The sequence below is a fragment of the Eubalaena glacialis genome, chromosome 11 (assembly GCF_028564815.1).
Source record: "Eubalaena glacialis isolate mEubGla1 chromosome 11, mEubGla1.1.hap2.+ XY, whole genome shotgun sequence".
Taxonomy (NCBI): Eukaryota; Metazoa; Chordata; class Mammalia; order Artiodactyla; family Balaenidae; genus Eubalaena; species Eubalaena glacialis.
The window spans coordinates 20,039,127-20,063,890 of NC_083726.1; the positions used below are offsets into that span (position 1 = coordinate 20,039,127).

Genomic DNA, 24,764 nt, shown 5'->3' on the forward strand with positions numbered 1-24,764 from the left:
TTTTCTTCCTATAAGTAACTATTACACTAACTCCTAAACTTGTAATTAAAGAGAAAGAATTAAGTAGTGACCCTGCCATTTTTAGGGAACTGTACTGCATCCCAGTTAATAAGATAAAGATCTTCTTTACTGAGAAATGGCAGCAAATTAGTGTAAAGACATGATAGAGTTGGAAAGTAACCATTCTGCAAACTCTAAAGAAATAACTGATTCAGACAACGATCATCAGTGCATGCTCAAAACCATTCGGTGAAAGGTTGCTGGGAAACAGGATATTTACAGTGTCAGAGTATCACTAGATCTTTTTTGACAGCAAAAGAAAAACTATATCTTTATATTGGGAAGACCTCACAAATTCAGGATAACTTGAGTTTGTGTCTCCTAGTGTGATACAAAATGAAATACTCAGCATCAGTTATGAAGTATTTCATAGATTAGATTGCTCAGTCTAAGCAAGCTTTTAGATGTTTCCAGTTTATTGGAAATAGAGGAACAAGTTAAATAATACCAGTAGGAACTCAACAGATAAATAACAAGAGAAAAAAAAACCTGAGGAGAAATCTAAAAGAGTCTAAAGAGACATAAAACCCATTACAGGGACAAATGGAGAAATTTGAATAGGGAAAATAGTAAATGAATGATATTAGGGAATACTTCAGTTTTCTTATATATGATAATGGTATTCTGGTTCTGTCCTTATTTTCAGGAAGGGATATGCTGAAGAATTTTAGGGATTAAGTGTCATGATGTCAGCAATTTAACTTTCAAATAGGACAGAAAAAATATGAGATGCAGATATAAACTACATTATTAAGTCTAAGAAGTAGGTATACAAGTATTTGAGAGAGTGATCAAATACATTTTTAAAAGTGCAATCTGGGGAATTCCCTGGAGGTCCAGTGGTTAGGACTCCACGCTTTCACTGCCAAGGGCCGGGGTTCAATCCCTGGTTGAGGAACTAAGATCCCACAAGCCTCGCTGTGAGGCCAAAAAAGAAAAAAGAAAAAAATTGCAATCTGTAGAGCATGGGACTTAAGGGAGAATCTGCCTTAGCAATGTTTCCAGAAAATAAAGAAAGTGATTCATCAAATGCACTAACTTTTGGAGCATTTGACTTGGAAGTAGGCATGTTCTAGATGTTTTACATAACATATTTTTATTTTTTGAATTTAATTTTATTTATTTTTTTATACAGCGGGTTCCTATTAGTCATCCATTTTACACACATCAGTGTATACATGTCAATCCCAATCACCCAATTCATCACACCACCCCCCCACCTTCCCCCCTTGGTGTCCATACGTTTGTTCTCTACATCTGTGTCTCAATTACTGTCCTGCAAACCAGTTCATCTGTATCATTTTTCTAGGTTCCACATACATGCGTTAATATACGATATTTCTTTTTCTCTTTGACTTACTTCACTCTGTATGACAGTCTCTAGATCCATCCAAGTCTCTACAAATGACCCAATTTTGTTCCTTTTTATAGCTGGGAACTATTCCATTGTATATATGTGCCACATCTTCTTTATCCATTCATCTGTCGATGGGCATTTAGGTTGTTTCCATGACCTGGCTATTGTAAATAGCGCTGCAATGAACATGGGGGTGCATGACCCTTTCTGAATTATGGTTTTCTCTGGGTATATGTCCATTAGTGGGATTGCTGGGTGATATGGTAATTCTATTTTTAGTTTTTTAAGGAACCTCCATAGTGTTCTCCATAGTGGCTGTATCAATTTACATGCCCCACCAACACTGCAAGAGGGTTCCCTTTTCTCCACACCCTCTCCAGCATTTGTTGCTTGTAGATTTTCTGATGATGCCCATTCTAACTGGTGTGAGGTGATACCTCATTGTAGTTTTGATTTGCATTTCTTTAATAATTAGTGATGTTGAGCAGCTTTTCATGTGCTTCTTGGCCATCTGTATGTCTTCTTTGGAGAAATGTCTATTTAGGTCTTCTGCCCATTTTTGGATTGGGTTGTTTGTTTCTTTAATATTGAGCTGCATGAGCTGTTTATATATTTTGGAGATTAATCCTTTGTCCGTTGATTCGTTTGCAAATATTTTCTCCCATTCTGAGGGTTGTCTTTTCATCTTGTTTATGGTTTCCTTTGCTGCGCAAAAGCTTTTAAGTTTCATTAGGTCCCATTTGTTTATTTTTGTGTTTATTTCCATTACTCTAGGAGGTGGATGAAAAAAGATCTTGCTGTGATTTATGTCAAAGAGTGTTCTTCCTATGTTTTCCTCTAAGAGTTTTATAGTGTCCGGTCTTACATTTAGGTCTCGAATCCATTTTGAGTTTATTTTTGTGTATGGTGTTAGGGAATGTTCTAATTTCATTCTTTTACATGTAGCTGTCCAGTTTTCCCAGCACCACTTATTGAGGAGACTGTCCTTTCTCCATTGTATATCCTTGCCACCTTTGTCATAGATCAGTTGACCATAGGTGCGTGGGCTTATCTCTGGGCTTTCTATCCTGTTCCATTGACCTATGTTTCTGTTTTTGTGCCAGTACCATATTGTCTTGATTACTGTAGCTTCATAGTATAGTCTGAAGTCAGGGAGTCTGATTCCTCCAGCTCCGTTTTTTTCCCTCAAAACTGCTTTGGCTATTTGGGGTCTTTTGTGTCTCCATACTAATTTTAAGATTTTTTGTTCTAGTTCCGTAAAAAATGCCATTGGTAATTTGATAGGGATTGCATTGAATCTGTAGATTGCTTTGGGTAGTACACTCATTTTCACAATATTGATTCTTCCAATCCAAGAACAAGGTATATCTCTCCATCTGTTGGTATCATCTTTAATTTCTTTCATCAGTGTCTTATAATTTTCTGCATACAGGTCTTTTGTCTCCCTAGGTAAGTTTATTCCTAGGTATTTTATTCTTTTTGTTGCACTGGTAAATGGAAGTGTTTCCTTGATTTCTCTTTCAGATTTTTCATCATTAGTGTATAGGAATGCAAGAGATTTCTGTGCATTAATTTTGTATCCTGCAACTTTACCAAATTCATTGATTAGCTCTAGTAGTTTTCTGGTGGCATCTTTAGGATTCTCTATGTATAGTATCATGTCATCTGCAAACACTGACAGTTTTACTTCTTCTTTTCCAATTTGTATTCCTTTTATTTCTTTTTCTTCTCTGATTGCTGTGCCTAGGACTTCCAAAACTATGTTGAATAATAGTGGTGAGAGTGGGCAACCTTGTCTTGTTCCTGATCTTAGAGGAAATGCTTTCAGTTTTTCACCATTGAGAATGATGTTTGCTGTGGGTTTGTCGTATATGGCCTTTATTATGTTGAGGTAAGTTCCCTCTATGCCCACTTTCTGGAGAGTTTTTATCATAAATGGGTGTTGAATTTTGTCAAAAGCTTTTTCTGCATCTATTGAGATGATCATACGGTTTTTATTCTTCAATTTGTTACTATGGTGTATCACACTGATTGATTTGCGTATACTGAAGAATCGTTGCATCCCTGGGATAAATCCCACTTGATCATGGTGTATGATCCTTTTAATGTGTTGTTGGATTCTGTTGCTAGTATTTTGTTCAGGATTTTTGCATCTATATTGATCAGTGATATTGGTCTGTAATTTTCTTTTTTTGTAGTATCTTTGCCTGGTTTTGGTATCAGGGTGATGGTGGCCTCATAGAATGAGTTTGGGAGTGTTCCCTCCTCCGCAAGATTTTGGAAGACTTTGAGAAGGATGGGTGTTAGCTCTTCTCCAAATGTTTGATAGAATTCACCTGTGAAGCCATCTGGTCCTGGACTTCTGTTTGTTGGAAGATTTTTAATCACAGTTTCAATTTCATCACTTGTGATTAGTCTGTTAGTATTTTCAATTGCTTCCTGGTTCAGTCTTGGGAGGTTATATCTTTCTAAGAATTTGTCCATTTCTTCCAGGTTGTCCATTTTATTGGCACAGAATTGCTTGTAGTAATCTCTTAGGATGCTTTGTATTTCTGCAGTGTCTGTTGTAACTTCTCCTTTTTCATTTCTTATTTTATTGATTTGAGTCCTCTCCCTCTTTTTCTTGATGAGTCTGGCTAATGGGTTATCAATTTTGTTTATCTTCTCAAAGAACCAGCTTTTAGTTTTATTGACCTTTGCTATTTTTTTCTTTGTTTCTATTTCATTTATTTCTGCTCTGATCTTTATGATTTCTTTCCTTCTGCTAACTTTGGGTTTTGTTTGTTCTTCTTTCTCTAGTTCCTTCAGGTGTAAGGTTAGCTTGTTTATTTTAGATTTTTCTTGTTTCTTGAGGTAGGCTTGTATAGCTATAGACTTCCCTCTTAGAACTGCTTTTGCTGCATCCCACAGGTTTTGGATCGTCATGTTTTCATTGTCATTTGTCTCTAGGTATTTTTTGATTTCCTCTTTAATTTCTTCAGTGATCACTTGGTTACTTAGTAACGTACTGTTTAGCCTCCATGTGTTTGTGTTTTTCACGTTTTTTTCCCTGTAACTGATTTCTAATCTCATAGTGTTGTGGTCAGAAAAGATGCTTGATATGATTTCAATTTTCTTAAATTTACTGAGGCTTGATTTGTGACCCAAGATGTGATCTATCCTGGAGAATGTTCTGTGCACACTTGAGAAGAAAGTGTGATCTTCTGTTTTTGGATGGAATGTCCTATAAATATCAATTAAATCTATCTGGTCTATTGTGTCATTTAAAGCTTGTGTTTCCTTATTAATTTTCTGTTTAGATGATCTGTCCATTGGTGTAAGTGAGGTGTTAAAGTCCCCCACCATTATTGTGTCACTGTCAATTTCCTATTTTACAGCTGTTAGCAGTTGCCTTATGTATTGAGTGGCTCCTATGTTGGGTGCGTATATATTTATAATTGTTATACCATCTTCTTGGATTGATCCCTTGATCATTATGTAGTGTCCTGCCTTGTCTCTTATATCATTCTTTATTTTAAACTCTATTTTATCTGATATGAGTATTACTACTCCAGCTTTCTTTTGATTTCCATTTGCATGGAATATCTTTTTCCATCCCCTCACTTTCAGTCTGCATGTGTCCCTAGGTCTGAAGTGGGTCTCTTGTAGACAGCATATAGATGGGTCTTGTTTTTGTATTCATTCAGCATGCCTGTGTCTTTTGGTTGGAGCATTTAATCCGTTCACGTTTAAGGTAATTATTGATATGTATGTTCCTATGACCATTTTCTTAATCGTTTTGGGTTTGTTTTTGTAGGTCCTTTTCTTCTCTTGTGTTTCCCATTTAGAGAAGTTCCTTTAGCATTTGTTGTAGAGCTGGTTTGGTGGTGCTGAATTCTCTTAGCTTTTGCTTGTCTGTAAAGCTTTTGATTTCTCCATCAAATCTGAATGAGATCCTTGCTGGGTAGAGTAATCTTGGTTGTAGGTTCTTCCCTTTCATCACTTTAAGTATATCATGCCACTCCCTTCTGCCTTGTAGAGTTTCTGCTGAGAAATCAGCTCTTAACATTATGGGAGTTCCCTTGTATGTTGTTTGCCGTTTTTCCCTTGCTGCTTTCAATAATTTTTCTTTGTCTTTAATTTTTGCCAATTTGATTACTATGTGTCTCGGCGTGTTTCTCCTTGGGTTTATCCTGTATGGGACTCTCTGTGCTTCCTGGACTTGGATGGCTAGTTCCTTTCCCATGTTAGGGGAGTTTTCGACTATAATCTCTTCAAATATTTTCTTGGGTCCTTTCTCTCTTTCTTCTCCTTCTGGGACCCTTATAATGCGAATGTTGTTGCATTCAATGTTGTCCCAGAGGTCTCTTAGACTGTCTTCATTTCTTTTCATTCTTTTTTCTTTATTCTGTTCTGCAGCAGTGAATTTCACCATTCTGTCTTCCAGGTCACTTATCCGTTCTTGCCTCAGTTATTCTGCTATTGATTCCTTCTAGTGTATTTTTCATTTCAATTATTGTATTGTTCATCTCTGTTTGTTCTCTAATTCTTCTCGGTCTTTGTTAAACATTTGTTGCATCTTCTCGATCTCTACCTCCATTCTTTTACCGAGGTCCTGGATCATCTTCATTATCATTATTCTGAATTCTTTTTCTGGAACGTTGCCTATCTCCACTTCACTTAGTTGTTTTTCTGGGGTTTTATCTTTTTCCTTCATCTGGTAGATAGCCCTCTGCCTTTTCATCTTGTCTATCTTTCTATGAATGTGGTTTTTGTTCCACAGGCTGCAGGATTGTAGGTCTTCTTCCTTCTGCTGTCTGCCCTCTGGTGGATAAGGCTATCTAAGAGGCTTGTGCAAGTTTCCTGATGGGAGGGACTGGTGGTGGGTAGAGCTGACTGTTGCTCTGGTGGGCAGAGCTCAGTAAAACTTTAATCCGCTTGCCTGCTGATGGGTGGGGCTGTGTCCCCTCCCCGTTGGTTGTTTGGCCTGAGGTGACCCAACACTGGAGCCTACCCGGGCTCTTTGGTGGGGCTAATGGCGGATGCTGGGAGGGCTCACGCCAAGGAGTACTTCCCAGAACTTCTGCTGCCAGTGTCCTTGTCCTCACGGTGAGACAGAGCCACCCCCCGCCTCTGCAGGAGACCCCTCAACACTAGCAGGTAGGTCTGGTTCAGTCTCTGTGGGGTCACTGCTCCTTCCCCTGGGTCCTAATGCGCACACTACTTTGTGTGTGCCCTCCAAGAGTGGAGTCTCTGTTTCCCCCAGTCCTGTCGAAGTCCTGCAATCAAATCCCGCTAGCCTTCAAAGTGTGATTCTCTAGGAATTCCTCCTCCTGTTGCCAGACCCCCAGGTTCTGAAGCCTGACGTGGGGCTCAGAGGCTTCACTCCAGTGGGTGGACTTCTGTGGTATAAGTGTTCTCCAGTTTGTGGGTCACCCCAGCAGGTATGGGATTTGATTTTATTGTGATTGTGTCCCTCCTACCATCTCATTGTGGCTTCTCCTTTGTCTTTGGATGTGGGGTATCTTTTTTGGTGAGTTCCAGTGTCTTCCTGTCTATGATTTCTCAGCAGTTAGTTGTGATTCCAGTGTTCTCGCAAGAGGGAGTGAGAGCACATCCTTCTACTCCGCCATCTTGAACCAATCTCACATAACATATTTTTATATACGCTCTTTCCAGTACTCTTTACGTTTCATCTTGTGAATGGTAATTTTACTAAGAAACTTTCATAAACACAACTCCCATGGTTAGTGAGGAATTACTACATGTATTTAGGTACCTAGAATGTGTTCAGCTGAAGGTAAATTATATTAAACCAAACCTGTACTACTTTTCTGTGGTTTGTTTGGACAACAAATCCTGTTATCAGAACTCATGATGCATCAGTTATTCTACTGCAAAGAGCAGAAACAGATTTTTTAAAGAGTAGAGAACACAACATATTTTCCTAAGAATCAACCATTTAAAATGCTAACTGTGGGACCTCCCTGGTGGCGCAGAGGTTAAGAATCCGCCTGCCAATGCAGGGGACACGGGTTCGAGCCCTGGTCTGGGAAGATCCCACATGCCGTGCAGCAACTAAGCCCACGCACCACAACTACTGAGCCTGCGCTCTAGAGCCCGCATCCCACAACTACTGAGCCCACGTGCCACAACTACTGCAGCCCGTGTGCCAAGAGCCCATGCTCTGCAACAAGAGAAGCCACCGCAATGAGAAGCCCACACACCGCAAGCAAGAGTAGCCCCCACTCACCACAACTAGAGAAAGCCAGTGCGCACAGCAACAAAGACCCAACGCAGCCAAAAATAAATAAATAAATAAATAAATAAGCATATTACTAAATGAAAAAAAGTAAAATAAAATACTAACTGTGAGGTATACCAAATGCAAAAATTCAAAGAACTCTGGCAACCTGTACCGTCAACTACTTTTCCGATACTTAGTGATACTTATTTTTGCACAGTGCCTGTTACCATGGCCCAAAACCATGAATAAACTGATTATTATCATGCTCTTGCCAGTCTCCAATGTACTACTCTTCACAAATTTTTTTTATTTAAGCAAATTAAAAACTTCTAAAAAATTAAAAAATAAAAAGTAACTGTAACATACAAATTCATAGTGATTTGAAGAGGATCATATCCTGCTTTTATTTACTCACAATTTAGCCATACCTTTTCATTATCCTGGTTGTGTTTACTCATTGGTGACACTGGTTCAGAAAAATCAGTTTCATCATCTACTGCATACTGTCTGCCAGACAGAAAATCCCGTAGTTGACTCTGTAAGAAATACAAGATGTTACTAACAAAATGCTACACCAACTGTAAAAAATATTTCACACCTAGCTCTGCTTAGTGTCTCTGATGTTCCAGTGTACAGCACATTACCTGGCTTCTGTTGGCAGTCCATAATATACATGGAATTAAATTTCCTAACAATCTGTTTCCAATGGCACCTGTACTCAAAGAGTTTTACAAGTTCAGATTTAAAAGATGACCTTGGTAATTTCATCTGAGCCTTTTATTTGTATGGAAGAAAGTCTTAGCTAATGCCCACAATAAATGCTTCATTTTGGAATATACATAAGTAAATCTATTTTCCTAAGCACCACAATATTTCAAACAAAATAAGAGTTTCCATGAAAAAATAATTTATAAAGTGATATTTGCTTTCAGCCTGACACACTACTCAACATCTCCATATTATTTCATTTATTCTAAGGGACTGAAGATTATACAGGTATGTACAAACACAAACACACACACAATTCCTAATAAGTAAACTTGAAGGAAAGAGACAAACTGAATTAACAAAGCCCAGTGAGATACTGCAAAATTATAACTAAAGTAACTCACCAATATATACTCCTTAAAAAGAAATAGCATTTGCCACAATTCTACTGATATGATAAGCTGGTACTCATAAAGAGTTAATCAAGAGATGAAAAAAAAAAAGAACTAGAAAGCCTAGGATTTTGTTGTTTATAACATATACAATTTTTCAATCTCAAAATTCAAGATCACCAAAATAAGAATTTACTATTTAACAAATTTTGAATAATGGTAGTCCTCACACTTGTGGTTCTTATGTTTTCAGAAGAGATGCTGAAAGCAAAGATTTATTTTTCCATAAACACAATATTATTTTTAGAAATGGGAGAATATTACCTTCTAGTTAAAAAACGTTTTCATATTTAATTACATGCAAAGTACATTATTCTAGATCAGTTCATTGGGTGTCAAAGTATGGTCCAAGTACTTCTGAGGTCCTGAAGACCCATTCAGGGGATCTGGGAAGTCCTCCTTTTCCAACTATGTATCAATGTGAATCTGAATTTTCTTGATATACTTCAATCAAACTAACTTACCAAATAGAAGCAGACATGTGAATCCAGGTATTTTCTATCACACATGATATTAAAGATACTCATAAAAATGTAAAACAATGTCACTGTTCTCACAATTTTTTTCTTTTTGGAAAATAAAGTTATTCTTCATAATATGTTATTCATATTAAAATGTAATAGGTTGAATATCAGTATTTTAATAACTGATAAACATTTTAAACATTTCTCAATTTTAATTTTTAATATGGAAAATATCAATAGATATAATCCACATAAACAAAATCTCCTTCTGGTCCTAAATAATTTTTTGTGTAAAGCGGTTCCTAGACCTCAAAGTTAGACAAGGACTCTAGATAATATAGCATAAAGCTTTCTGAGGCAAGATAAAAATCACAATATATTTGCTGTGATACACTATTAATTGTACTGATTTGTTTCTTTACTGATTTGTATCTTTACTGATTTGTATCTTTACTGATTTGACAGGTTGTTACTCACTGTATTTTTATCCTCTTATTAATTTGGAAGATGTACTGTATTTTTCCATTCCATTAATAGTTACCTTTACTCTCCCTGTACTCAAATCAGACTCATATTTCTCTATTCTTTTTTAAAAGTGATAATGCCTGCTACTTACCTCTAACAAACTACGAAGTTTAGCAGTTTTAATTCTAAACTAGTATCAGAATCTCTCTTAGTGTAAGTCTTCCATTTTAGCTCACATATTCCCAGTCCATCCTTATCATTTTAACTGCACATACACACTCCAAGTTTTAGTGCTCACTACCATCTTTCCCTAGATAGACCGCTGCTCCAGTTCATCTGTTTAATTATTTGTCTTTGGAAAGGTAAATGCTTCACATGAGGTATGATGATGACATTCTTTAAATTTTTGCATATCCTCACAAATCCTTCCTTAACTTGGCTGATAAATGATATCTTGGTTGAGGATGGAATTCTTAGGTCACTTTCAGGACATGCTATTTAATTTTTTGTTCTTTTTAAATAACTTGTCTTTTCTGCCAGGAAATTAAGAGTTCAGGAATTTTACCAGGATATGTCTAGGTATGTGTCATTTCTCATCAATTCAGCCTGGAACTTCATAAACACTCCTTAGGAGACTCAGGAAAATATTTATTATAACAAATGTAGTTGTAACAAATATATGATTTATTTTATCATGGCCTCTTTTGCATCTGTTCTTTTTTCTCCTTCTGGAACTCCTAACGTTTATATGTTAAATCCTCTAGATCTAACCTCCAAGTTTCTTAACTTTTCCCTCTTTGTTTCTTTATGTTTTTACTCTGTGCTTTACTTATTGTACTTGACTTTCAGGATACTAATTTGAGTCTGAATTCATCTGTTACACTGAGAAAACTTTTCTTCTTTTTTTTTAATGTCTAGAAAGTCTTATGTTTAGGTATATACTTGAATTTCCTTGAGTACTTATTATTTCGCTGGATTCAATTTGCTATCATTCCCTTCGAGCAGCTCTATTTTGCTAGGCATGTGTGTTCTTAGCTGATTCTTCTTTCTGGCCACTGAGACCCCTTAGGTGACCGTTGCTTCTCTTCACTGGCTCTTTGGGGCTCAGCTGACTGTTGAGGTATATTAAGTGATGACAGTTCTACGAGTAATGGCAGTTGAAATGGTCTCTACTCCTTATGGAGCAGCAGTGGAGAAATAAGCAAGCTGCCAGTCACCTGCTTAGGCTGAAAAAGTCTTCTTGTGGTCTCTCAAGCCTCACCAACAGTAAGACCATCCATTCAGCTACTTCGCAGCTTCTTGAGAGTAAAGGAACCCTGGCACACTCATAGAAGGCATTTATTGACCTTCCTCAGATTTCTGAGGGCCGCTAAGCTCTTCTCAGGACCTACCACTTCTGCTCCTCAGCCCAGGTCTCTGATTTTGTCCTCCAGATAATTGCTCAGTTCATGAGAGCAATCTCTGTAACAATTCTCCCTACTTAGAGTCCAGTTAGAATCCAAGGACTTCTATGCTCCCAGATGCCCATGGGCCCTGCATCCATGTTCCTCAGGAGAGGAATTATAAAAGTAGGAAACAAAGGGGAAAGGGCTATCATTCAAATTATGTTCCCAGAACTTCCCTGTCTTACCTTTATCTTAATTCCTCTTAATTCTTACCTTATTTAGGCTACAATAAATCAAAACCAAAAAAGCTTATTAGGATCATGATATTTCAGGACCCTGAAATTCAGAAATGTTTAGAACTTTCTGATACTTATCTTTAAAGATACTTTTAGCATAAATTAGGGTTACATTTAGCATATTTTTGAAAAGTCGATCTAGGGATATTTTCCTGCTCACTTTTTCCTCACTGCAAATTTCCTTTGAGTAACATAAGTATCAGAGATCAAGTTGTTAGCCTTCTAAGATTTAAATGCAGAAAATTTTCTACTTCATATATTACCATCTCAGCAGTTCCCACTTCATTCCTGATGTTTTGCAAAGGAGACATATTGATATTTGGAGACAGAACTTCCTCAAATGTAGAACCTTATATATCTCACACTATAAGCTGATTCACTTAAATGAAGAAACTTATTAGAGGACTTATAGGCAAAGGATAAAATGAAAACAAAGATCTCAGGCAGATTATACTCTCACTGGTTTATCAGAAAGAAACTCATGTTTGTTGTTCCTACAATCTAATACTTGTGTTTGATTAACCTCTCTAAATTAACTCTGTGAAAAGTAGTTAAAAATCGTCTCTACAGGTAAGCAAATAAAACATAACTAGAGAGGAATAAAAAAACTGTCTTCACTCACAAGTATCCTTATCATGGTGTGGGTGAGTATGTGTGGGTATGCATGTACACGTGTGTGCGTGTATTTTGAGAAAGTTACAAAAAGGCAAAGGTTTCCATGACAGCCCAATGAGGCAAAGACAACAAACCGCCTGCCAGTATCCATTCTGCCCTTCTTCCTTAGTATCAGAGCTTTCTTTTTTCTTCTGGCATATTACTACCCAGAATAAAGACTATATTCTCCATCCTTGCTAGCATGTTGGTCTGGCCATATGACTAAGCTTTGGTTAATGAGATGGAAGCAAAAGAGCTACATCTCTTTCAAAGGAAAAGAGAGTGCGGTGCTCCCTTACTACTTCCTGCTGCATGAAATGCTGATACAATATCTGGCGCTCCAACAACTATCTTGGACCACAAATGATCTTGATGGTAGAAGTCAAGAACTAAGATAGGAGAGCAGCCTGACAGTAAAATCCTAGGTACTATCTGATAACCATGAACTTATCATATCAGTCCTAGAGGCTAACCTTTTGACATCTTTTATAAAAGAATGAAACAAACTTCCATTGTCTTAACTGTTATTGTGGAGGTTTCTATTCTAAGCAGACAAAACATTATTCCCAAGTATCAGATAGAAATATTTATAAAATATTTTAATATCTGAGGAAATCCAGTAAACATTTTCTTCTAGTTATGGCTACAATTATTCTTTTATTACCACTGTTTAATTACGACTTTAGTGGCACTTGGTATATGTTAAGATAAAGAAACATATTTTCAATACTTTAAAACAAACTAGATATATTCAAATATATTCTAAAACAGTTTATCAACTATAATGTAGACAAAACGAAACTGCAAGGGATACTACTCCATTAATTTTAAAATTTATACTCTATAAAAAAAATAAGGCAATGAATGTGTCTGCAAAAAAAAAGGAATAGTGTATTACCTCATGTATATTGCATCATACTATTCTCATGAAATGATACTCTATCTTAGTAAAAACTATTATTAATCCATAGAAAGAGTCATAGCAATCATTTATACAATATATGCCAAATGAACAGATTCACATTAAACCAAGAAAATAAAATACAAAATCAACCCCTGACATAATTCAAAAAGAAATCACGTACTTGGTACTGATTTATTAAAAATGTTTTGATCTAATAAGTAGCTGTTCTTATATTTCAACCAAATAATAACACAAATTCAACAAAATTTACCACCAAAATATTTCTCTCAAGTAATGACTAGCTTTCAAGTAGCTAAATTTTCCATTCTTAACATGATCCAAAAAGCAAAAGCATTATCAAGTTACTATAAATGCTGATCCATCATTTAAAGTAAAAATAAATCTAGCCAAATTTTAATTTGATTAAGATAAAATTATTTAAAAAATACTTACAGGAGATATGTTCGCATAATTTTCATAATTAGAAGTCAAAACATTACATTTTTTATAAACATCGATCATATCTAACATGTTACTGTTCTTTAAGAAATCATCATAAATCTTCCTAATGTTCTCATAATGGTCAATCAGTTTCATATTTTCAACTGGTAAGTTCAATTTCTCATGTAGTAAGTATTTCCAGGTCAATAAGACATCGCTGAGAGAGACTGTAAATTCTCCACTGTACTGAAAGAGATAATGCCAAAAATAAAATGATAAAGTTGGATGCTAATATTCATTAACTTACAATTAAGATAGAAAGTACAAACTGAATTTTGTCATAGAAAAGTCTACATTGAATTCCTGTGGATTTTAAAAGAACATCAAAGTTGAGCTATGGAATAATTTTAAAACCAGATATAAAAGAAAAAGATTTTGATGATTTTTAAAAATATGAACAACTATAATAAGTTTGCACATGACAAATTTAGCAAATATAGTCATCTTATTTCCTGAACGTCACTAAATTTCTTCTACCCAAAGTGGGGAGATGGGTGAGCAGTGAACTTAACTTAAGTGCTATTGACTGGGGGAACATTTGATTCTGTTAATACTTAGTTCCTTTTAGTTCTTTTTGCTAATGTATTTTTTTTTTTAAATAAATTTATTTATTTATTTATTTATTTATTTATTTATTTATTTATGGCTGCGTTGGGTCTTCGTTGCTGCGCACGGGCTTTCTCTAGTTGCGGTGAGTGGGGGCCACTCTTCGTTGCGGTGCGCGGGCTTCTCATTGTTGTGGCCTCTCTTGTTGCGGAGCACGGGCTCTAGGCGCGCAGGCTTCAGTAGTTGTGGCACGTGGGCTCAGTAGTTGTGGCTCGCGGGCTCTAGAGCTCAGGCTCAGTAGTTGTGGCGCACGGGCTTAGTTGCTCTGCGGCATGTGGGATCCTCCCAGGCCAGGGCTCGAACCCGTGTCCCCTGCATTGGCAGGCAGATTCTTAACCACTGCGCCCCCAGGGAAGCCCTGCTAATGTATTTTTAACCTCTTATTTAAAACTGTCATGTCATACTGAATTCCTACATATCACATTATTCCAAGTGTTAGTCTTAATGCATGAACATAAAAATTAAATTTTTAAAAATTATGTTTTATTTCATTATTATTTCAGAAAGCAAAATATCGGTGCTAAAATTTGGGGTCAGAAAAGAATTTTGAATCTTCCCTGCTCATCATCACACGAAACTACAACACACAAGTGCTAAGAAGCCATAGTCAGGTTTCTTTCTATAAGTTGTCAGATGTTACTAATCAGGCAAAATTGTTCGTTTTTTCCTCTTCTTCAATATCTACATGATAAATTATCTCAGTGGACATGTTGAAGATTTTTTTTAATTGACTGCATTCTGTCCCACTTAATATCTCAGATATTAATAATGGTGCCCTCCAAAACATGCTAGACCTAATTCAGTAAAAAAATTCTAACTACTCCTTTCTGCAGCATGAGTAACAAATATTTTTAAGTATCCACACGTGGTTTTGAGATACAGATTTTGCTGCCCTCTTCCATAGTTAATATGTTAGTAGTTTCTGCTAACACCAATACCGTTCCATTAATAGCATTTAAAAAATAGGTGCGTATTTAAATAGTACTAGTCATTGGAACTAAATTGTAACATCATCTTTAGCCAATGAAGAATAATAGAAATCAAACAGAGCCAAATAATATATTATTTTCTACATATCTGACTCTTTCAAATCTCTATATCTTTTATAAAGATATTTCTAACTACTATCCAAATTTAAGACAAGGTGTCCAAACTGCCTTAAAATAATTAACTCTTTACTCAACCATATGGAGGCAACTAAGGAAATTATCTTTATTGTCCTTGGAGTAGAGACCTGTTATATAAAAATTATGAAAATTAATTACATTTCATGAAATTAGTTCAATGAACAACCAAAAGAATCAGTAACTCTCAAACACTGGACCCATAACCCAAATGTAAGACAGATTTGTAATATCTCAGCATTGCATCAAAATTGTATACTTTACTTCCCAATCCCACAAAGGTTACGCACCATAAGATTTCCAAGTGGTATTTAAGTTAAATAAATCCAGTTATTTAGAGTTTCAAAACTAAACTGTGTTATCTCAAAAATTCCTAAAAATTATTTTGGTATAACATCCTTCATGTTAAAAATAAATTAAGATTTTGCCTAATATAAATGTACAAATCTCATCCCAATGACTATAACTAGTTAAAGTAAAACTATAAAGCTCTTGATCTTGTGAGAAAAGGTTTTGACTAGATTAACAGTGTTTATACTGGGATTATAAAAACATTTTAAATCCAAATAAAAATGCACTCCAAATATCAGTTTTCATGATCAGGTGCCCACCATGACAGCATCATCTGTTATTCAAACCAGTAACAACTGATTGAGAGCGTCTGCGGTCAAATCAGAAAATGTTTTGCTAGGAAAACATGCCAGCTGGCTAATATCGGAAGGAAGTTCAAAATGTTCAATGCTTTAGTTCTCTGATGGACATAAGAAGGATTGTATTTCACAAGAATAAAATGAGAAAAATGGAGAGCTACGTTTTATCAGAGCACTTGTACTTTTTACATTTTACCAAAGTTACTTTTATAATTATTCAAAATTTTAAATAAACTTTACATTTTTAACTAACTGGAATTCTTGTTATGGAAAGAGAAAAGATAACAGGTTTACTTAAGAGCATTAATTGGCTGTGTGACCTTGAGTAAGATACTGAAATCCCTCTGAGTCAGCTTCCTTGGTTATAAAGTAAGACTGTACAGATTAAATAACACCTGATAAATGTTAGGTAATCAAAACTGTCAGTTTCCTTTCTCTTTTCTTATTCAAAGTAAAATAATTATTTGTTGGTTGGGGGGAGGGTGGTAGATAAATGTAATACAATTTTAAAAACAGTTTCTTCTTATTTGTTATGTCACTGTTGGATCATTTTCAAATCTGACAGTCAACTACAGGTGCTGTGATTGCTTCCTATGAAGCTATAAAATTAATAGCTTTGTTTCATCCAAAGGACCATTTGTAATGTTCTTAAGGCTACTTAAGGTGAATAACAGCCTTAATAACATAATGGCCAGACAAATTAAAACTATGAAGCCAATTCCGAAGAAAAGAAAAGCTAAAATTTTATTTGCAATGTAGTAATGAAGTTATACATATTTGCCATATAACGAAGTTAATAATCCTCAGTGAATCTATAATAGGTTAAATCTTTAGCGGTATTAAAACTGCTAGAGAGGTGTTATATTATTTAAGCTAAAATATCCCCCCACCTAAGAAAATATTCCAAGACCCTAAAACTCAAAAGTTATTTTCTTTCTCCCCACTAAAGCAGTTAAGAAAACAAGCACACCAATAAACAGACTAACAACTCTACCAGGTATTCAAAGGTTTCATTGTAGTCAAATGTTATTGTAAGGATTATTACTGTAGGGACCTATGTTCTCAAACTTCAGAGAATTAAAAACCTAAATAGAGCTCAAAGCTGAGGGTGTTAAATATAGGTGAAAGATATATACAACCAACTCCACCTTTTTATTACTATCTGCTACTTATGAATGCACCTGCAGGCAAATGTATGTTGTTTCACATTGCAAAGTGACTTGAAGTCTGAGCACAGATGGGGATGCCTGAGCTGACTCTGTACATGAAGAGTTAAAGTAAAACTGACCCACGACCCACCATCTCCACTGCACACGTGCATGCATATATACATGAAATTGGAAAAGCTTAGTTGCAATTCATCTTTCCTCTTCTTTCCCACCCAGAGTCTGAATTTTCACAGTGAATTAAGTGAATTAACAAGTAGAAAATTAACAAGTAGAAAGAGATACTGGGGCTTCCCTGGTGGCGCAGTGGTTGAGAATCTACCTGCCAATGCAGGGGACACGGGTTCGAGCCCTGGTCTGGGAAGATCCCACATGCCGCGGAGCGACTAGGCCTGTGAGCCACAATTACTGAGCCTGCGCGTCTGGAGCCTGTGCTCCGCAACAAGAGAGGCCGTGATAGTGAGAGGCCCGCGCACCGCGATGAAGAGTGGCCCCCGCTTGCCACAACTAGAGAAAGCCCTCGCACAGAAACGAAGACCCAACACAGCCATAAATTAATTAATTAATTAATTTTTAAAAAAATAGTAAGGTTATAAAAGAAAAAAAAAAAAGAGATACTGAGTGAATGCTACATAGACAAATCCTGAAGAAAAAGTGACTTGTATTGATTATTTCAGTATGTCAAAATTTTTACAATGAGAACTAAATTTTCTTCAGGGTATATTTCGCTTAGCTTGTGGATATATTTTTTTAATTATTCATAAACAAACAAACAAAGGAGGTGATTTGAACATGGTCTGTTTGATTCCAGAACAATAGTCCTCAACCACTATTCAATAATGATTCTTAATAATTTCACTTTCTCTCTCTCCTTATTTTCTAGTGCATGGTCACCAAGGTTTAACCTTCAGCTAGCCCATTCCATTATACAATATCCTCATAATCTATTATTTACCTTAGTACCATTTCTTCAGATTACTAAAGAAGGACAGATTTTTTTTAAAATGCTCAGGCAGTAAAACTGGCAAGACTTGAAAATGAATTACAAAGGGGAGCAAAGGAAAGAGACCCTATGATGATCCTTAGGTATCTAGCTTCAGTGACTGAGTGTGGAAGGTAAGGTAGGTAAGTTGAGGAAGCAAACAATGTGATCTACTTTTAAAAACTGATGTGGAGACAGTAATCAAGGTAAAATGTCCAGTGAGTACTTGACCATACCAGAGTAAGACTCAGTAGAGAGGTCTAGCATATGAATACTGGTGAAACAGGAAGTATATCCAGTGAAAGTGGGTAAACGGAGCACACTGGAAGATATCAACAAAGTGTATAACAAGAGAGTATCTAAAATATATGTAGAACTCTTTCAAAGAGTGAGAAAGAGACAAAAATAAGTCGACAGTAAAATAAGCATAGAAAATGAATAGACAGTTTAAGAAAAGGATATCTAAATGGTCAGATAAGAATTTTAAAAGGTGCTAAATGCTCTAGCTAGCAGAAAAATCAAAATGAAGTATCCCTTTTTTTCTTTTCTAATGAAGTTTGATAACACTTAATATGGACAGAACTAAGAAAATGGTACTCTCCTACACTGTTGACATAAATGTCAATTCTAACAGCCAAGTTGAAGAGCAGTATGGAAGTATCAAGGCAAATTAAAGATGTATCTACTATATGACCCACTGAGTATGGGGCTTAGATTACCTCTTGCTCAGTGCACAGACATCTCATTTCACTGCAAAACTGTAATACCAAACAACTTCAAACAACCCAAAAGTCCATCTACGAATAAAATGTATCCGTCACACAAAGGATGACTGTTAAAATGAATAAATCGTATCAAATTTTCTGTCTATCAGTACCTGACGAAGTCCTGAAAACAATGTTGGATGATAAAAACAAGACGCAGAAAAATGTATACCATTTGTTATAATTTTAAAACAGACACGCTAACCGTGCAATTTGTACAACTGGATATACAGAGAAGCCCCTCCTGGTATAAAATACCTAAAATTACAGGAGAAAATAGGAAAACTTTTATTAAGCATGACTGAATTGTCCATAAGAGAAGGGAAATTACAAAAGGCAAAAGCAGTGAAAAAGTGCCAATGCAGAAGGGTAAGCAAATGGCAGGGTCTGTGTTTCCCTGGTGTCTACCACTCCCTGGCATTTAAGAACCTGATTTTTATGAACTCTGAGCACAAAGTTTAGGAGACAAAGCTGACCATAAGAAGGCAGGAAGCTGGATCAGAAACATTCCTTGCCCACCTGCCATATAAAGCCAAAAGCCCCTAAAGGTCAACACTCTTACTGTGTCCGCTAGAACAAAATCTGCCCAGCAGAAGGTGATGGTAGAGATACTTGCTGGTGAAGAGATTTCTGAAGCAGTCTCAGCATTGTGCTTACCTCTCTGGGTAATCTTCACTTAGATTTTTGCCTAATACTTAGTTTCTGCTGAGATAGGGGAAACCAGTCATCTACCTTGGCAGAAAATTGGGGGTTTATTCCCTGGACAGGGTAAAATAGTCTCTGGACTGAAGAATGCAGTTGAGGAAGAGAACCCAAATGAAAATCATAGGAATCACATGACATTTTATATTCTAAATTTTGACACACTTTTCAGGCACCCATCAAACAGGCAGCTCAACTTTACACCCTTCATGCAGGAGGAAAGAAGACTCTTTTCCGAGGAAACTGTTCCAAAAGGGATATCCTAAAGATATCAACATCAAAGCTTCCCCAACCAAATGGCCCAGTAAGATCAGGTTGACAAGCCCTAACCCTGCACAAAGAGCTTCCAATAAACATTTTAGTGCTCCACTTAAATATAGGTGGATGGCCAAGGATCACCATGAAGGAAGTCTCTAATCAGAAGAAAGGAAGTCCTTCCCAAATAAAACTAACAAAAACAAGGAACTTGGAGGAAACACATTATGCAAGAAGATGAAAATCTCAACAAAATATTATTAATAGTCTCAAAGGAAAAAATATTAGACCCAGGAAGCAAGAACAGTATGACATTATAAAAAGAGAACAAAAAAGGGCTCTTAGAAATAAAGAGGACATCAGCAGAAAATCTAATAATTATCTCACCATTAAGCTAAAAAACTATTAAATGTTGAATCTTTGACTATTGGTTGAAAGAAAAGTAAAACAAGGTGAATGGATAAATAAACTGATACATCCATATAACGGAATATCATGCACTGCTAAAAAGAAATGAGCTATCACACCATGAAAAGACACAGAGGAACCTTAAATGCATATTACCAAACGAAAGAAGTCAATCTGAAAAGGCTACATACTATGTTCCAACTATGTGACACTCTGAAAAAGGCAGAACTATGGTGACAGTAAAAAGATCAGTGGTTTCCAGGGATTGGGGAGAGGGAAAGATGAATAGTAGAGCACAGAGGGTTTTTAGGGCAGTGAAACTATTCCATACATACTATAATGGTGGACATATATCATTATACATTTGTCAAAACCCACAGAATGTACAACACCAAGAGTGTTTAGGGGTAAAGATTCAGGATGTCTGCTACTTATTATCATATGGTTCATATAGAATAATAATAATATGCATGTATATATATATATGTTTGCGTGTAATACATACATGTGATATTTATATTTATATACACATATGAAATATTAAAAGAATAATGATGCAAATGTGGCAAAATGTTAATAATTAATGAATCTAAGTGAAGGGCATACAGGAGTTCAATGTACTATTCTTGTCACTTTTCTAGAAGTTTAACATTTTTTTCAAAATAAAAAGTCAAAAAAGTGCTACTTCCATTTTCTTTTAACATTCCTATGTAAAATTTATCTTTAACAATATTGTGATTAAAAACAAGGAACAGACAAATTGGACATGTAACCACGACTGTCCCCCTCTTCCCCCTTCAGCTACACGGGCCCTTTTGCATTTTCTCAAATTCTATCTGCAGTCTTCAGCCATGGGGCCTCTGCATATGCAGTTTCTCCATCTTCATCTTGGCCCCCACTCCCTTGCCTAATTAACCCCTTTCCCCCCTTTAGGGCTCAGCTTTATCTCTCTGACCAGGTCAACTCCCTGGTCAAATAGCGTCATAACTTCTTCTTTTTTTTAAATTAATTTATTTTATTTATTCATTTTTTTTGGCTGCGTTGGGTCTTTGTTGCTGCGTACAGGCTTTCTCTAGTTGAGGCGAGCAGGGGCTACTCTTCATGGCAGTGCACGGGCTTTTCATTGCAGTGGCTTCTCTTGTTGCGGAGCACGGGCTCTAGGCATGTGGGCTTCAGTAGTTGCGGCACGTGGGCTCAGTTGTTGTGGCTCACAGGCTCTAGAGCGCAGGCTCAGTAGTTATGGCACACAGGCTTAGTTGCTCCGTGGCATGTGGGATCTTCCCAGACCAGGGCTCGATCCCATGTCCCCTGCATTGGCAGGCGGATTCTTAACCACTGAGCCACCAGGGAAGCCCCAAACCTCCTCTTCTGATAGCTTTAATTTTACACTTATTTGTATTACTCTCTACTTAATGTCTGTCTCACCTATTAGGCAATAAGCTTCACAAAGGCAAGAGACATGTCAAGTTTTGGTCACCATTCTAACCCAACACTTATCACAATGCCTGGCACATAGTAGAAGCTGAAAAAAAGAAATCTGGGGCTTCCCTGGTGGTGCAGTGGTTAAGAATCCGCCTGCCAACACAGGGGACACGGGTTCGAGCCCTGGTCCAGGAAGATCCCACATGCCGCAGAGCAACTAAGCCCATGCGCCACAACTACTGAGCATGCGCTCTAGAGCCCGTGAGCCGCAACTACTGAGCTCACATGCCACAACTACTGAAGACCGTGCGCCTAGAGCCCGTGCTCCACAACAAGAGAAGCCACTGCGATGAGAAGCCCCTGCACCGCAACAAAGAGTAGCCCCTGCTTGCCACAGCTAGAGAAAGCCTGTGCACAGCAATGAAGATCAAAGGCAGCCAAAAATAAAATAAATAAAATAAATAAATTTATTTAAAAAAAAAAGAAATCTGGGGCAAGGAGGAAGAAAGGGAAGAAATTAACATGTATATAGAAAGCTAAACAGTTGTACTGGCCTCCTTGCTATGCCTTGAACATGCCAGGCATTTTCTACCTCAGGGCCCTTGCATCTGCTGTTCCCTTTGCTTGGTAGTCCCTTCCCACAAAAATTTCCACAACTCTTCCTTCTTCCCCTCTTTCAAATCTTTGTTCAGATGGCATCATCTTGATGAGGCCTTCCTTGACCTATTCCAAATCGCAAGAACTCTCCCACCCCAAACTCTAAACACTCCTTAGTAGCATCTCTATTTTATTTTCCTCTGCAGCACTTATTATGACCTAAAATGCTAAATATCTTATTTATTAGAGAATTATCTGTCTCTCCTCACTAGAAGATAAATCCCATAAGAGCAGGTATTTCTTTCAGTGCTATATTCCTAGAATATATATATTCTTAGAATAACATTATTCTAAGAACTTAACAAATGTGTGGAAAGAATAACTGACTACCTAAGATAGAATTTTGTCAAAATTTTTCTATGTTCAAAATTTATCTTAATATACATTGTTTTAAATATGCAAAACAGCAAACTATCCACACTTAGGAAAAACTATCTCTTGTTTTAAGATTATAGAATTCCTAATTTTCAGGTGTTAAATTATTCTTCCTTTTTCAAAATGATGGTTCTAGTCACTATTTTTTCTCAATGGCTTTATGTGCTAACATGAGAAATGTTCAAATCTGTCAATATCCAATTTGGGGGGGAAATTTTATTGGTATATGAAATCTAAAAGTCTGGGAACTAGTGACATATAGGATTAAAATAATTCAGCAGGGACTTCCCTGGCAGTCCAGTAGTTAAGACTCCACGCTTCCAATGCAGGGGGCACGGCTTCGATCCCTAGCTGGGGAACTAAGATCCCACATGCTGCGTGGCACAGCCAAAAAAAAAAAAAAAAAATCATCAGAATGCCATTTCACTATCTAGCCCAACAGACCCATGGAAACCATTCCACCCTTCAAAAATCTTCTTCTCTAGTCAAGGCAGTCTCCTTACCATTTTCAAACCATCATGATTTTAATCCCCCTGGATGCTTCCTCTGAACTGACCTTTCCCTTCCTTCATCGCTTCTTTAAATTCTTCCCATCCAAAGACTTCCCTCCTTTAAGTATATTATGTAAAATCCAAGAAGGCTTTCCTTACCACTCCAGCCTACATTCATCCTTCTCTCATCTGAATGCCTCTAGCCCCTTAGGTAGAGCTTATTCCAAACACTGGTTTGGCCAAAGCCAACTGTGTAAGAATCACTTCAGATTAAAAAAAGATTAAAAGGTCAAAAGAAAGACAATTTCCAGGGTCTCAGTGCAGATTAGGAAAATCAGTGTCCAAGATAGGCGTACAGAAGCCAGTATTTTTTAAAAGCCCTCCCAAATGATTGTGCTTCACATCCTGGCTTAGGAATAATTAATCTATACCACAGAGCCTGAAATTAGTCATAAAATACTTGGATTAAATAAACATTATTGGGCTTCCCTGGTGGCGCAGTGGTTGAGAATCTGCCTGCTAATGCAGGGGACACGGGTTCGAGCCCTGGTCTGGAAAGATCCCACGTGCCGCGGAGCAACTAGGCCCGTGAGCCACAACTACTGAGCCTGCGCGTCTGGAGCCTGTGCTCTGCAACAAGAGAAGCCACGATAGTGAGAGGCCCGCGCACCGCAATGAAGAGTGGCCCCCGCTTGCCGCAACTAGAGGAAGCCCTCACACAGAAACGAAGACCCAACACAACCAAATAAATAAATAAATAAATAATAATTAAAGGTGCTAATAATTTTTAAAAAAATGAATAAATAACATTATTTATGTGTGCTTTCTAGAACTTTTCAGGGAAGAAGTCTTATCAAATAAAAATAATTTTTAACCATAATAATCATAATAGTTGTATGTTTACTTTAAGATTTTAAATTAAATATCAAATGTGCATGTCCCATGTCAAATTATACATATAAAAGCCTTAATTTTGAAACAAATCATTTCAAATCCAATTGTAACATTTTGACAAATATATGCAGAGGCATTTGTGAATACAGTATATTGATATTATCATAGGAGAGCATATACTGCAAAGAAATTAATGTAATTAAGTTTATTCAAATGGGCAGCAAACAAAATTCACTTAAAAAAAAAAGTTAACCTAAATACAGTCTACTAACCTGTTTGTTGTTCTCTGCCATGGAAAGCTGCAATGCCAAGAGCATGGAGTCTGCACCACATACAGTAGTTCTCTCAGAGTTACAAAAAGTGTGCCAATTCCTTCTGAACTCTTTAATCATATCCAAGATAGACTTCTGATTAAGCACAGCCATCCTCTTAAAGTAAGACAGAAGGCAATGTTTAAAAGCCTTATTTTAATTGGAAATTGATATTTAACATGTATAAGGAAGCAGAGTTACAGAAAAATAAATAGTGAACAAGAGGTCATTTCATATTTACTAAGATTGCTTTTAATTAAATTTAGGAAAACAGAATAATACAATTTCTGCCCAATCGTATTTTCCTCTCCTCTAGTTTTCTTAAGCCAAATCTTTGAAAATAACAAAGTCCAACCTTCAATCTGAAAATTCATACAAAACAGATAAATGCAAATTCTGCAAACATAATTGTACACACAAACATAGCTAATTAAAGCTGTATTTTTAAAAATACTTATTTTGAGATAGATGGTAACATCTATGGT

The 24,764-nt window shown here is 36.5% G+C and overlaps 1 protein-coding gene across 1 annotated transcript in view; it reads right to left on the reverse strand.

The window, feature by feature from the left end:
- Window positions 1-24,764, reverse strand: part of PARPBP (PARP1 binding protein) — an 85,211-nt gene that overhangs the window by 57,316 nt on the left and 3,131 nt on the right. Inside the window, exons 2-4 of the mRNA XM_061206558.1 lie at window positions 24,241-24,396; window positions 13,425-13,658; window positions 8,072-8,179 (exon numbers count right to left, since the gene is read on the reverse strand). Coding sequence (XP_061062541.1) covers window positions 8,072-8,179; window positions 13,425-13,658; window positions 24,241-24,393 — 495 coding nt within the window. The 5' untranslated portion in view covers window positions 24,394-24,396. The remainder of the gene's footprint in view (window positions 1-8,071; window positions 8,180-13,424; window positions 13,659-24,240; window positions 24,397-24,764) is intronic.